This window comes from Macrosteles quadrilineatus, unplaced genomic scaffold, assembly GCF_028750875.1.
Source record: "Macrosteles quadrilineatus isolate MER2022 unplaced genomic scaffold, UCM_ALF_1.0 Scaffold_9__3_contigs__length_116548681, whole genome shotgun sequence".
Taxonomy (NCBI): domain Eukaryota; kingdom Metazoa; phylum Arthropoda; class Insecta; order Hemiptera; family Cicadellidae; genus Macrosteles; species Macrosteles quadrilineatus.
The window spans coordinates 31,784,305-31,799,955 of NW_026542602.1; the positions used below are offsets into that span (position 1 = coordinate 31,784,305).

Genomic DNA, 15,651 nt, shown 5'->3' on the forward strand with positions numbered 1-15,651 from the left:
GCTACCATCCTTTCATTTGACAACCCAACTATTAGGCCCCACTATGATAATGTAACAATTTATAAAGCAAAACAAAAATTATGATGTGAACAAATCTAAACCACCAAGTTGTGTATTTGGTTGTAAGTTGAACCATTTAACTAGCAAAAATAAATGTATATTTAACATGAGCCAGTACTAGTGGTCATAGAGATGTACAGATAGTAGATGTCACCAGTCGTACATACAATAGCCAGTTAAGCCATACAGCCGGTTGTGTAACATCCTGTAGAGTAGCCATGGTAGAGTACAGTTAGTAGAAATAACACTCTCACTAACTAAATCTCTCACATTATCATGATTGGTTCATGTTTATTTTTGAAAAAAATTATTAATCGTGAAGCGAAGAGCGAAGAAAATTCTCTAATAGAATTAATGATCTCTTTGCTCAGATACTAACTGTTTGTTTTTATGGAGAACCCACAAATCAATTTGAGGTCTGAACCAATGGGTTATATCATAGCTAAACGCCATTTGTGACCTGCGGGATCTTTAACTAATCCTCGTTTTCCAAAATTGTTTTTTATAATGTAGGAGATGTTTGGGTGGTGTGGTAGGATCTAAAACACAGGCTTAAACTATACTACCTAATTTAATTTTTTGTTTTGATGTCCCCAGAGGCCAAAAACGCCATTCAATCAAATTTAGATATGCGTCCCCGTTAACACGATAACTCAAGCAAAAATTAGGCCTATCCGATTTTGATGAAATTTGGTACAAACAGGTAAACCTAAATTTCAATTCAAACAAGTTCGCAAACCAGTATGACCAGACTATGGCAATGTTGGTATAAATAATTCTGTGTTGTATGGGGTAAAATCAATTTAGGTAACCAGTATGTAGTTGTGCATACAGTAGGTGGAAATCTGCAGCTGTGACAACGTTCTATACTTGACCTGGTAATAACAAAGCAGTAAATGTTCATAAATAGCAACTACACAATTACCTACAGTTGTGGGCTACAAGCACAGCTTGGCTCTGTCCCTCTCAATAGCACAAATTGCCGACGGTAACAATCTTTTGGCTTACAAATTAATAGGGTCATAAAATGTATGGTAAAATTGTTGTTTAGAAACCAAGTTTAGACATAGGGCCAATGTAACCTGCTCATAATTACCATATTTACTTAGCAGTATTTTTTGAATTACTATCGAACCAGCTTTGCTAATGGGAAAACGGTCATATAGTGTTTAGAGCTCAGGATTTTTGTCATGTATGATGTGCCTGGTTCTAAAACTTGCCAATCCCAAATGGAAATTTATTATATCATAACGTTGCGACTGATGGTCTATTCTGTGGATTCACTAATCGAGAAAAATATCAAGTAAAAATACTTTTGTAGGTACTCAAGATCTTTCCTCCACAAAAAGCTTTTTGGTTTTTCCCAATTGATATTTGTAAGAGTTTACAAACTTGTCTGTTAAAAAACATTACTGATGGCTAAAACCAAATTGGTTATGTACTAGTGTACATATTGCTCGAATTCGAGCAATTGCAAAGTATTACAGGGGTTATTTCAAAACCAATAACAGTCATATTTACAATGAGTTTAAAAAGAGTCAACTCAAACATTGTGTAACTCAGACCCCGATTACCTGGTTATCTTCGTTATTGATAAACCTAAAGCATTCCGGCTGGTTTTCTCCTTCTCAAAATGCCTCGCTGTACAGGCAACACATGTCATTGATAGAGGGTCAATTGAGAACGAAAAGTCTTTTAGGGGTAGTGTTAGCTCGCATTCGTAACCTTTAGTTGAGATTGTCCAGGGTCAGGTGCTGACGTGTACGCCTCCTGTCTATGTTTCGTTGTCGTCGCGTCGGAGGCATTTAAAAGAAAAAAACAACAACAAATAAACAAATTATAGCTACACAAAACAACGAAAATACACAAATCTAAGTTACAATCATGCTAACACGATCCGTCATAGCGACACAAAGCAACGATAAATACAAAAATTCAAGATACAACCATACTAACACGGTCCGTTTTCGTTTTGGGGGTTATGTTTACACAAACTCAAATAGTAAATAAATTTACTCAATGCGTTTCATTGAATCGAAAAATAAATAACAGCAATTAAATTATACAGCTGATCAAAACGTAAACAATTATGTTCTTCATAAGGATAACATGGGAACTTTCAAAGCCACTGGGGCAGAACCCAAGGGACTCTGTCAAAAATGAAAGGCCAGTTTGCAAATCTACGCGACACGCTTTTTCCAATGAGATGTCAATGGATAAAATCGGTTAAGAAATGGCGGAGGAGTTCAACCGACAAAGTTTCATGTAGCGTATTAATTATATAGATTGATCCCTCCAGCATGAACTTTTTCACCTGTTCTTAGTTATTTAAATGGCTATGGTCTTTTGTGAATTTCTTCATTTTTACACAATTTTACTTTTATGTAGGTACTAGCCGAGTACCCCTCCTTAGTACGGTTGGCGTTTAAGTTAACAATGCTTATTTCATTTTTTTTTTTTTCAAGTGGTTGGCGGCCTCTTTTAACCTTGCATTTGCCCGTCCACATAGACTATTAAGCGCCCGTGCGTGGATCGTTTACAGCAAAGCAAGGTGTGAGCCGGTACAGTACAAAGGTGAACTGTACTGATAAATTTTAGTGGCAGTGACCAGGATCCGAACCCACGACATCGCTGCCTTTGGCCCAAAGTCTGCGGCGCTACAGACTGAGCCACCGACTCACTTATTACTCATGCTTTACATTTGCAATGGGAGAGGACACGTTTTAAGAACATTTGGTTTACTATAGTTTACGGTACCGGTATACTATAGTAACATCTACCATAGCCATACTTCACCTAAAGAATAGAAAGAAGATATGATTAAGGAAAGCTAAAAAAGTTTCTTTAATGATCAAATTTCTTCGCAGCCTTTCTCTATAACTACTGTCTAAAAGTGTGAAAGTAATTGAAGCAAATGATAAAATGCCCAATTGAGTCATCCCTGTGCTCTCTGAGTCATCCTAGTTAAAGCAAATCTATGAAGAGTTTTGTATTGTAACTGACACTTTGTGGTCTGATTCTTAGCACAGTATTGCCATGGTCAAAATTACACTTTCAGTCACCTAATCCCCTTCAAACCCACCAAGCTTGGATCATTAACAACTCAAGTACTGAACATTGACAATCTATAATTGTTATACTGTAGCAGTTTGGATTGCATTTAGTTTGAGTAGTTTAATTTACATTTAAATTGGGAAGGTGAGATCTAGCCTAACTTTAAAAGCTTAAATCAATCTTACCTCAAAAGCGGCAACCTGGTGATTTAACATCCAGCAACAACCCATATAGGTTCTGGCTGGCTTTATATGTTTTAGCAGTTATTAAAGAAAACATATTAACCCTTGAAGATTGTTATTGTTTATATCTTTCCGTAGTAAACACCCCTTCTACGTAATAGTCAGTTTTTGATTTGTGGTTAGTAAAGATTGGCTTTAAAATTTAAATAAGTGGACGAGGCCGTTTCAGATAATATAACCTAATTTTATTCAATTAATGGTTGGAATTCATGGCTATTTCCGTTCAAAGAGAGCTTCAGCAACATTTTGTTAGGTACGTTATTTTAACTGTAGTATAAAATCCACTACTGTTTTCACAAAATCTATTTAAAAAAATAGACAGTTATTATTTTCTGAACTTCATTGTAACATGAGAATCGAGGCGTTGCCTGCTGCTCCACACTCTGTTGGGCAAGTCAGGCCAACTACCATGGTAAAGAGTTCACGCTGTCTAGCTAATTTTCCAATTGTTTTCAATATTTTGGTATGATCATAGAAATTAATAGAGGGGTTGCTGTACTCTGCATAGTAACAAGTATCCAATGGTGTCTCCAAAGGTTTGATGACATCGTCTCTTTGTTGCAGATTGCCGATGGGGCGTAGTGAGGATCTGACGGGATGACCGAGAGCCGCTGGATATCCTCAGGTGGTGAGTGTTTTTTTTTTTTATGTTTTAACACCACTGAACCGTCTAAACCCAGGTCTTGTTACTATCAAACGTTGATCATTTGTTAAAACTCATTAATTAATTGCTATTGACCGATGGATCCAGAATCGAACCAACAACCTTCAGATTGAAGGGAAGTAGGCTACTATAACCACTTCAGACAATTAAAGTGTATTGTGGTAAAATCCCAATTAAATTATTTGTCTCTGGAATTTGAAATTGAGAGACAGGCCAATTCAATGATTTTAACTTTGGCAAAATCAAACATTTTGACAACATTAGCAAAACAAGTTGTTGCAAATTATCAGCTGACTGGTAGGCCTAGTTTTCTTTTTGTTAAAAACGTTTTTGTTGGTTTGGTTTTGGTTTACGTATTTAAATATACTATACAGTTTTGTTGTTTTAAGGTGAATTTTGGTTGTTTTTGCAAGAAGAAAGAGTTTTTGTTAATTATGTTGGCTATTGTACTTGATATTTAAAAGAATTTACTTTTCTTTTCCGAGTCGGTTTCCTCTTCTACCCAACCAATTTTCCCAATTTTGGTCTTAAATTAAGTGTATTCACACACAGATTTGCCATCAACCATCATTATTCATTTATCTACTTGAATTACTTGAAAAAAAAACAGAAATTTAAATTTTTTATCTTGTACTTTAATTAAATATCTATTTTAACAGTTCTAATTACATCATCCTATATGTTTTTTGGTCTAAGAACCTTTAGTGAAATACCAGCTTTCATTTGAGCTATTGATTATTAAGATCGGACGTACCTGAAGCACGCTGCTGCATCACGAATCAACAATGATTATAATTATTTTAGAACTTATCTGCAATCAATGATAGCAAACTCCATTTTTATTTGATTTATTCTATATGTCTTGGTCGTAGAAATAAAGGCTTTCCTTTGATATTTTGATCATTTGAATCAGTTAAGTTCAAGATACTGTACTACTCAATCAAAAACACAGGGTCCTCTAGTATAAATGTATAAGGTTGTATACGTTGTAGTATAAGGTTGTATACATTGTAGTATAAGGTTGTATACATTGTAGTATAAGGTTGTAACAGGATCTGAAATCTTTTTGCAGTCTCCAAAGTCAATGTGAGATTTCTACCTAGTAGAAATTTCAACTTAATTTACACTAACTTGTATGTTTTAACTGTTCTAATAAATTTTGTGTTTTTATTCTATTTTACTAAACTGTAGTTTTATCGACCTTATTAAAAAAGTTAAGTAGCCTATAGCAAGTTTTAAGTTGTAATTCGCCATTTTTTTCTTTTATTAGTTTTTAAGTAATAATTTCCTCTTTGTGTAAACCCCAAGGTTTTTGTCATGGCCAGTAACTTGCTATGAACATTGACTGAGCTGGCAAACATGAATAAAATATTGATAAGGCTGTATACAGGGTCTCATCAATAGTGACACAGCTGAATCAATAATGTCGACTGATGATCAACTCTCAACCAAACATCTGTCTACATGTTGAAAACCTGGTCAACATAACCCTGTTGCGACAAGCCTACAAACTCTTTAATGGGCATAGTAATTTAAATATAATAAGAATGTACTTATTGATGTGTCACGTTGTTTGGGAATTGGTATTTTAAAGTAATTCTGCTTAAGGTTTTCCAACACTGAGCATTACAACTAGGAGTATAATCTTTAGCCTAACATTTACAATGGTTTTTTGGAAGTATAATGACTTTTTCCACCATAGAAAGTCCCTGTAACTGAATAGGGATTTTAGTAATCTTAGCAAATCTTCCTCTCTAGAGAATAAGCTATTATTGTAGGTGGTACAGATGTTATGTAGGTATAGGTGTTACGATAGGTCCAGAGGACATAAACAGTATTTATTAAAGTTTTTATACACATATGTGACCATGATAGAGTTAGACAGGGGATATATCAGGCCAGTATCAAGATTTTTAATCTCATGTTTTGTTTAACATCCTAATATATCATTTTGTGATATATTTACTTCAATGTGTTAGTGTTTTTATTAAAGAAGCCATTAAAGTGTAGATGTGAGATTTGCCCCTGATTTTTCTAAATATTAAAAGATCTATCTTTTTAATAAGTCTTTTTAATGCTTAGTCATTGGCATCTAGCCTGACTGGTTCATTGAGGCTTGCCAATCTTCCAGGGAAAGTTCCCAGAGAGTAGTTATTTATAAAATGATCCGTAGTTTAAATTGATACCCCGCCCCTGCAACCACAAAACTTACCAAAGTGCATTCCTCGCTTCAATTTTCACTCATTACTTCTTCTTAACCCAGTTAGAAGGCCAATAAGGAAAATATCCCACTTTTTAAGAGGTTTAATTTCATCTTCTGGAAAAAAAAATTAACCGGGTCCGATGAGTTGTAGAAGTAAGCTTTAAACATAAAGTAAGTCACTTATTAAAAAAAAAAATTAACCTTCAACATTTTGCAAGATTTTTTTTATATAAGTAGTCTGTCAATGTTGAAGAAAAGTAACAAAGTGTTTTTATTGTAACTCCTGAGTCAATGGTGTTATTATTTGACTACATTAATTTGACAATTTCAGACTATTTGTAGCTTCTATAACATTACTGTAACTTTTCTTAAGAATTGTAGTGTCTATTTTCCTATTTGTAAAACTGTTTCAATATAGCTCAAATGACTAAAACAGGTTGCAATTAAATTTCAGGTTTCCAAAATATAAGGGTAGAAACTGGCTAAGCTTGTGCTGTTAAGAATATTTGTATATTCATAATATTGCTAATGCCATATTTGATTTTATTGATTGATAATTTTTATTTCTTGCTTAATTGGCCAGCAATGGGGAATTCAGGGATGAATAAATATAACACTGTTATTTATATTACACTTTACTATTACTGAAGGCCTATATAACTTTTTTAGCACCAAATAATTATTTTTCTCCAGAAAGTAAGAATTTTCTATTTTTGTATTCTCTAAAATGTATACATTCATGTATATGTATACTAGCTGTACCCGCGGGCTTTGCCCCGTTTAACTTCACAAGTGAGCTCGTTCGCATGGCTCAATAACGTCCTGGTTGAAGTTCAATCACTACGCTCTCTCACTTTTAGGTTGGAGCTCGTTCGCTCCGCTCACTTGCCTTCAGGTTAGCTCGTTCGCTACGCTCACTCACCTTTTGATTGCAAATTGGCTGTAGTCATAAATTTAAAAAAAATAATAGTGCTGTACCCTGTTGGTAATCCTTGTAAATTTAATGCTACTGAACATCATAGAACAGAACCAACTTGTTTAATTGAAACAGCTGTTAAGAAATTCCTTTTAAATATGAAAAATCATAAGGTTAACATGGGAAACTCCAGAGCCACTGGTGCGGAGCCCGAAAGCCCGATGAGAATAAAAACTACTTAGTTTTCCTATTTAATGCCCAAAGAATCAGTCTAATTTCAGCCTCCTAGGTAAATGGGAAGTGGGAGAATTAGTGATGAGTGAGTGAGTGAGTCAGTCAGTGAGGGCTTTGCCTTTTATATATTTAGATTCAGGAGTTATTGCATCCTCTAGATCTTTCGGTAACCTAATTTCATTAATCACAATACTCTACCATTCTCTTCCCTTGAACACATATTCTGGTTTTTTTTAGAATAACAACCTTTATTTGGGTCCTAAGGTAGGCGCACTCCCTGAGCCATGGGATTCAATCCCGAGACTGGAAGTCAACAATTCCCATGTTTTAACATTGCCAAACCAACTTCTCTCTACTAGTTGGCTACATAGTTTGGCAGTAGCCCTACTTAATTATACTATGTAGGAAATCCGGCATCATCATAAACCACTGATTATCGACTGGATTTAATCCCACAACTTGCAGTCAAAATGCAATACAAAATTTTTTTAATGTATTTCAAAATTTTTTAGCAATTCCTCTATTGTTGGCAACGAAAATGAAACCTGTGACCATCGTCCACCATTCCTCTTCCTCGTCCCCCAAAAAAATAGCTTGGGCCAAGCATAGTTTTAGTATTTGTTAATAATGTACCAGTTTAACACTTTTAAACTTACCTCCACTGAGACGTTATCTAAACTATATATCCTATATTTATAAGGCTAGATCTTTGGACCCCCCCCCCAAAAAAAAAACAACCCTAAACATGCAAATGGTATAGATGAACACCAATGAAAACAGTTTAGCTATGTGTCAACCTAACTTTAATTCAAGTACAATATGACGTGTTTTGCATCACCATCATCTCAAACGACTACGGGATTCGAACCCAAGCCACGTAGTCAGAAGACCCAAGTCCCATCTGTTACAACATTGCCCAGCAAATCGCCATAATTCGAACCCAATCCTCGCTATCCCAAGCATAATGCCCAGCCTATGCAGTGTAGGCTACATAATTGTAGCGGTTTCAACTGAGGCAGCTTCACAACGCGTAGCGTGTACTGTAGTAGACAACCACCCATGCGCGGCCCCTTGTTATCACGTTTATTAGATTTGGTCGTCGCCGTGTTGGTGTATACTGTGCAGCTCAGTATGTTCAGCCTAAATTACAGTTCCATTAGTTTGATCCGCCGGCTGCAATTGATAGCTATCGATCGATCGGATTCGTCGAATACTCCTACTCGGCTGTATAGGTTTGGGATAGAAATTTGAAATTGGACTACGAAAAAAATAAACTGGTCTGTTGTATTCAATGTAAATGAATGGGATGTATAGCTTTGCACTCTAACTCGTAAACTGAACATTTTGTTGGTTTTAAAATTTGGATTGCTTACGCCATATTATCCTACGGTCCAGGAGAGCCAATAAAACATTCCGATATAGAATTTTGTTTTCAGTCTGATTTTGAAGTGCTTTTGTTCTGAAAATCATATTGGTAGAAAATTTACGTATATGCCCAGTTACAATTATTTTTCTCACGTCATGTATTAAGTTTAAGTTCCATGTCTTGTAAGGGGTTCACTTAAAGTTATTGCTGTCCTGGTATGTTTGTCAATGATCTCACTTTTTAAATCTTTAACCTTTGACTTGCTGATTTCGATTCTTGCCAACAACACTCTAAAGTTATAAACTATATCTTCCGCCAAGTTTGTCATTGCATTACTTTATTTTCTCTCTCGTCTTTAAAACACTATGTAAATATTCCGCCTGTTATCATATTTCAAGGTCAAAACCATTACCTCTATTACATAGGTAATCAAACTGTTTAAATGTCATAATCAATTACAAGCAACGAATCTACAACGAATGTATTGGAAAAATCAAGTGTCAAAAGTTGGGGAGGGAATTTTGTCGGCGAGGGAATATCAGTTGGTAGCTCTGGTGATATACAGCAGCAAGTGGCCGATCAGCTGGCAGGGAGGTTTCTTCTCGCGTGTTGTTCCGGGGATCAATACAGTCACCTCACAAGCCATTGAACCACATTCGATCAAATAGACTCTTCCACTTCCACCATCGCGTTAGAAAACTTCAAGCATCCAGCCAAGTCGTAGAATCAACACTGACGAGCAATGAAGTCCCGTCAATGGGTGTTCAAAACTATAAAGAGGAACACTGTGTTAAAAATCAAACTATGATTTTACAAAACCAGTATAAGTAAATCAACTTGTAGATGTGTTTATATAGCCATTTTAGTATCCATCTAAATCAGATCATTACCTCTTGTATGACTGCGCGTGAAGTCTCTCAAAGCTATCGACTGTAAAGCAAAATGAATCGGAATACATTGCAACAAAATTATTAAAACCTAAGTAACAGTAAAATATTCAATTTCATTCAACCATGGTTTTAATGCGTGATACCTATACTGTGTAGTGAAAACAACTCGTAACCTGGTTACTGTACAACTAACTTATTCTCAGTTTATTCCGGGCCGTGGAAAGAGGGTGGAAAATGGGTTTTGATTTCACAAATTTAATTGACACCCACTTTCATTTAATCTATTTACTTTATTATTTCATCGTCCTCACTGAAATGACGGCTCTAATCAGACGTAAACTTAAGAAAATATGTTTATCCGTTTTGAACATGAACACAAAGCAAGTGTTCCGACGAGTACTATGCAAATGCTGTACTGTACGTTTCCCTGCGTTTTCTCTGTTTCCCCACCTTTTTTGCCGTAGTTATCAGAGCCAGATTTTTTACGTGCTTTCAACACTAATATTTTGGAAGAATGTAGGAAGTGCCTAACATGTTCGTAAAAAGTAATAGGAAATGGCCAAAGAATCTCCCTGGTATAGTTCTGCACTTAGTGGGCGACGCTGCGGGCAGGCGACGAGCGGTTGCAGGTTTTGTTTACAAATGCAGTATTTGCCCCCCCCCCCCTTCCCCTCAACAACCCCTTCCACTTCCACTCACGCCAGTTTAGATTGATCTGAGGCCGGAGGAACGCTGAAATGAGGCTAACATCGACAAAATGGCGGAAACCTTCTCGGCTGAGGCTTCTTACAATACCACTCTATGTGGCGACGCGAGGGAAGAAATTGTCAAAATGTCCCCTGGTCTTTTCGTGGTTATTTTCATGATTTTAGTTTAGTTGGCATAGTAGAAACCCTTGGTATTTTGTGCCGAGGTCACCAGGTAGCAATACATTGTAGACGGACCATACTACATAGGGAGAAGCAGAGTATGTGCGATCCGACGGTAATTTTGTTGTGCCGCCTTGATATCCAAGAGGGCCACGGCATTTTTACATAGATAAAAGCCAATGTCGATTGGGAAGATTTGTACCTGTAACCTTGGACCGAAGTCCCGCGCTCTGTTACATAGACCAACCTACCTCGATGAGACCAACTCGCTCCCCAATACTAGATCAAAGGCGACTTGGCAAATCGACAGTAAAAAGATACCTAGCGTTTGACTAAACGTTAATGAAAAGCATACATTTTTAATAGGTAGGTACTTTAGGTATTTTAGGAGTTTAGGATGTGATGTGTTGCGCGATCTTATAAGAATACGGTAGGATGGATAGTAAGTACATTTATAACATTCATAATACATTGAAATCTTATAGGTCAAACATATTTGGTTGGAAAAGGGCTTCAAGAGTATAATTAACGATTTTCTTATTTGAAATTGTCGATTTTCATATTTTGCATTCATTTATCTGACATATATTTCGAGATATATACAAAAACAACTTCCTCCCTGTATATTTCTTATGGGGGTTAAATCTGGGTTTTCTTTTCCGAGTTCGTTTGGCTCTTCAACCTGGCCGATTTTCATCATTTTGGTCTTAAATTAAGAGTATACAGTGTTAGCAAAACGGGAGTGCCGATGGGGACCTGTGGGGATGCGTGCGTGCGAAGAGGGCTTGGGCTTGATCTGGTTTCCACAGGGCTTACCTTGTCGTCGAGTCGTCAGCATGTCGGACTTTGGTGCGAGAGGGATAGCCGGAATATCCATTATGATTGCATGGGTTTGGATCGTTTTCCTCTTAGCATTTGTTTTATCATTTTTCAAACTGCCACTGACTTTGATTATAAAAATAGTAGAAAATAATCTTTCTAATTGGTGATCAATATAATATGGTATCGTGGTTAAAAATAAATTACTGCCAAAGCTCTGGCAAAAAGAACGCCAAGGAATAAGAGACCTCTCAGTTTCACTGCCGGGTATGCCTACATGTTTCAATATTTCGAAGAGATACAAACAGTAGGGCCCTACGCTAACTACTAAGGCAACTTGTCTATAGTCTGTGCTACAATACTTGATGCTCGGCCACCGGAAGTCACGCATAATGGACGGAAGTGACATTTTACATGTGTCAACGTCAAGCTGTAGAAAGTGAGGCGACTTTCGCGCGGACCTTGGTGCCATCTGATAACCGAGCAGTTATGACAAAGTCTCAGCTTCATTTGTCGATTAGTTCCCCATGTAAAATTACTGCCAATAGCAAAGTTAGTTTTTCCTGAGAGCGCGAGGCTTCGGCCTTGTGTACCTGGGTTCAGTTCCTGTCAATCGCCGTCTTGCTTTGACCGGGCTATTTTGTCGCAGATCTGGGGTTACGTCATAGGGTTTCGAAAGCAATCCTAGATTTACACGTACAACTCGTGGTGTAGTCAGTGAGAGGAGACGGACAAGCAGTTTATCAGCTGACTATATCTAATGTTGTTTGTGTTTCAACAGCTGAACCATCAAGGCGATGACGGAACATTACATGAACATCTTGTCTATTTGATACATTTATTTTTAGAGATGAAATAAAGCATTGGCTTTTGTATGAAATTACCCTATTCTTTTTACCATGACCGGTGATAGCAGCACGTCGACAGAACTCTTTACAATAATAAACCTCTGTTTGCTATGGTTTAGGTTTTAAATTGGACCAGATGCTAGTAAATTTTCTGTTTTGGTTTGAATCTAGTAGGCTACTGTATTCATAATGGGTACCAAGATCTATGATGGGCTCTGTACTTTCTCCAGAAGCCATCGCATTATTCGTCAAATTATAAATAGCTACGATAGCTCTCGTAAACATTATCAATTTTGTTATTACATTTAAGTGAAACGTGTAAACCAACATTATATATTTCAATGAGTTGAACATCTGTTTGTATCAGCCCGATTCAACCGTGATAAAGGGGTTTTGAGGGGATTATTTTCTCACTGTCCTAAATTTCATATGCACAGAAATAATATCTATTTTATCAAATATCCATTTTACACAAAGAAACCACCAATGCGCTTGTTTTTACGAAGGTGTAGAGTGGATTAACGTACGTCGTACATCCCTTAACGTGTTGTATATTCTGGTGTGATGTGAAAATGTGTACCTAGAATCAACGATAAATAATCATTAGTTATTTGAAAATTGCGATTGCCACGGGGTAGCGGATTTCTACCCCCGGATATTTACCCCCATGAAAAAACGCCTACGTCATTTTGACGTCACGAGGGGCGGGGCCTATACATGGTCGAGAAACAGCCCGCGACTGGAAATTTACCCCCAATATATTATTAAATAATCAACATGTAATTGTTTGATTATAAAGTGATTTGCCATAGCACGGAAATCTACCCCCGGATATCTACCCCCAGACATTTACCCCCGGATATCTACCCCCGGACATCTACCCCCGGATATCTACCCCCGGAAATCTACCCCCAGATATCTACCCCCGGACATCTACCCCCAGACATCTACCCCCGGACATCTACCCCCGGACATCTACCCCCGGAAATCAACGGCTCTTCGGTTAAGCATTGTCTTGTAATATCCAGTATTAAGCATGCGATATTATATGTCATTGTCTTGTTTAACATTATCTATCTTCCTAATTCAGTAAGCTGTAACAGTCCTTTTTTCACCCGACCTTCTTCTCCGATTGTTACGATTGAGGTGTCATTTTAAAGCTTAAGATCTTGCGCAGAGCAAAATGGCAATTAAAAAGGATATTTCGATTAGGGCTTCAAAAGGTTGACCCCTAAGCCTTTGATTTATTCCTAGAAGGTGCTTCCAATGGTTGACCAACTTTCACACTATACAGTAACAGTTTTAAAGGTGAAATGTGAGCAGATTACTAATCAGTTCCATTTTTAAGTCAGGTTGAAAACCAGAATAGATCGTCTGCATCTGTAAACAAGAGATGGAATACTACCCCAAAACGACTTTTCGTTCTCAATTGGCCCTCTATCAATAACCTGTGTTGCCTGTACAGCGAGGCATTTTGAGAAGGAGAAAACCAGCCGGATGAATGCTTTAGGTTTATCAATAACGAAGATAAACATGGTTTTAGTTACACACCGGTAATCTTTGAGTTGACTCATTTAAACTCATTGTAAATATTCAGTGTTATTCATTTTGAAATAACTCCTTTAATACTTTGCAATTGCTCGAATTCGGGCAACATGTACACTAAATACATATTATTGCACTTACGATTTATTTGATCCGTTTATTTACGTGAGTCACAACGTTTTTAATCTTACTTGGTTTTGGATTTTATTACAAAACATGATCGGAAATGGTTGCAGTATTTGTAAACTAAATGTAATAACAAATTTCCAGTGACAGCTAGAAAAAAATCATCTTTATCCAGCTTTTCATCTTTCACAGCTGTTCAGTATTTCATTGATGTCGTATTCTCCAAACAAATTATTAGTATTTCATTAATTACTGGTAAACATTAGGAGTAGACTAAACTTGACAAAAATTCAAAAAATTGGGGGTATGAACCAAATTTATTTTAATTCAAAAGTAGTGAGGCCATATTTTAATGGCTTAAGTTACTCGTGTCAATCCACCGAATCCAAAAAGGCTATTTAAATCGAATCACGATCGATGCTCTAGTTTTTGAGAAGAAGGCCACGTAAAATGCCTTCTGGGCCTTGACAGACAAGACAGAAATTGAGATAAAGACTTGTTTTGGCTTCTTTAATGTATGAAACGTAAAAATGACAAAAATAAATAATTTTAAGCAATGTTCATACTAAACTCTAATTTCATTAAAATAAATTTGTAAAACCAAAAGAACCATGAGGTAAAAATACCTTCCCTATCCCGAAATACTTTTACATTATTCTCCGTTATTTCACAACCAGCATTGACAACCAGAACCAATCATAAAATATGTTTATGTTTTATTTTTTACGATTAATTATATGTGTAAACAACTAGACTTTTTAGCCAATGTAAAACTCCGGATAGTGTCTACGACATAGGAGGTAATTACTACTTATTACTAGGAGGTAATTGATAGTGAAAAGATTATTAATTCATTAATCTACCTGTGGCAGGCTTTTTATCAACATTTAATTGCATTTTTACCACTAGTAATCAGAAAATAACCTCCTTCAGTGATATGTTTTAAATTTCACGATCTGCGCTCGTGCATGTGCCATTAGCTATGAATGTATGTGAAAATTGGTTAACAATTTAAATCACTGTCTGAAAATAAATCAAGATTATTTTTATAAACCAATTACTAAAATCAACTACAACAATGAATATTGACCGATACGTAGTGTAGCACGGGGGGTAGATTTCTGGGGGTCGCAAATAAATAATTCCGGGGTCGGACATTTATGATTTGACCACTGGGGGTACATTTCTGGGGGTAGATTTCCGGGGGTAGATTTCCGGGGGTAGATGTCTGGGGGTAAATGTCCGGGGGTAGATGTCCGGGGGTAGATGTCTGGGGGTAGATTTCCGGGGGTAGATGTCTGGGGGTAAATGTCCGGGGGTAGATGTCCGGGGGTGGATGTCTGGGGGTAGATTTCCGGGGGTAAAGTTCCGGTGTCAGGTTTATTAGCATTTTGATTAATTACAACTGTTAAGTAAACCGTGAAATGCGAGTTGATTGAATATACAATAATTTATCCATCCTAAAAGTTCGCGGCCGGAAATCTACCCCCATACATGTGACGTCAAAGTGACGTAGGCGTTTTTTCATGGGGGTAAATATCCGGGGGTAGAAATCCGGCGACCCATTGCCACAACCCAAAGCTGCTGGTTGGTCGCGATGCATTGTACAGTAGTGCATGATGGTGCGGTAAGCTGTAGCTGGGGCAGTGAAGCAATGCAAGAACACACTTCACAGACGGATCATGGTCTCAACAGTGAACACTAGATGTCTATAAATATCTTGGAACTGACTCACCGCCTACCAGGCCTTCTCTATATTGATCGGCAAAATGGCTACCTTCTCTTAAATGTCTCATGTTAGTCATGTTGTAGCTA

At 36.9% G+C, this 15,651-nt stretch overlaps 1 protein-coding gene across 3 annotated transcripts in view; it reads left to right on the forward strand.

Moving 5' to 3' along the window:
* LOC129001932 (serine/threonine-protein kinase tousled-like 2) overlaps positions 1–15,651 on the forward strand; it is a 122,927-nt gene that overhangs the window by 8,076 nt on the left and 99,200 nt on the right. For 2 of the 3 annotated variants that reach the window (XM_054429366.1, XM_054429369.1), the window contains exon 2: positions 3,921–3,984. In XM_054429366.1, the coding sequence (XP_054285341.1) occupies positions 3,954–3,984 (31 nt within the window). In that variant the 5' untranslated portion in view covers positions 3,921–3,953. The remainder of the gene's footprint in view (positions 1–3,920; positions 3,985–15,651) is intronic. The other variant, XM_054429367.1, reaches the window with a different exon arrangement.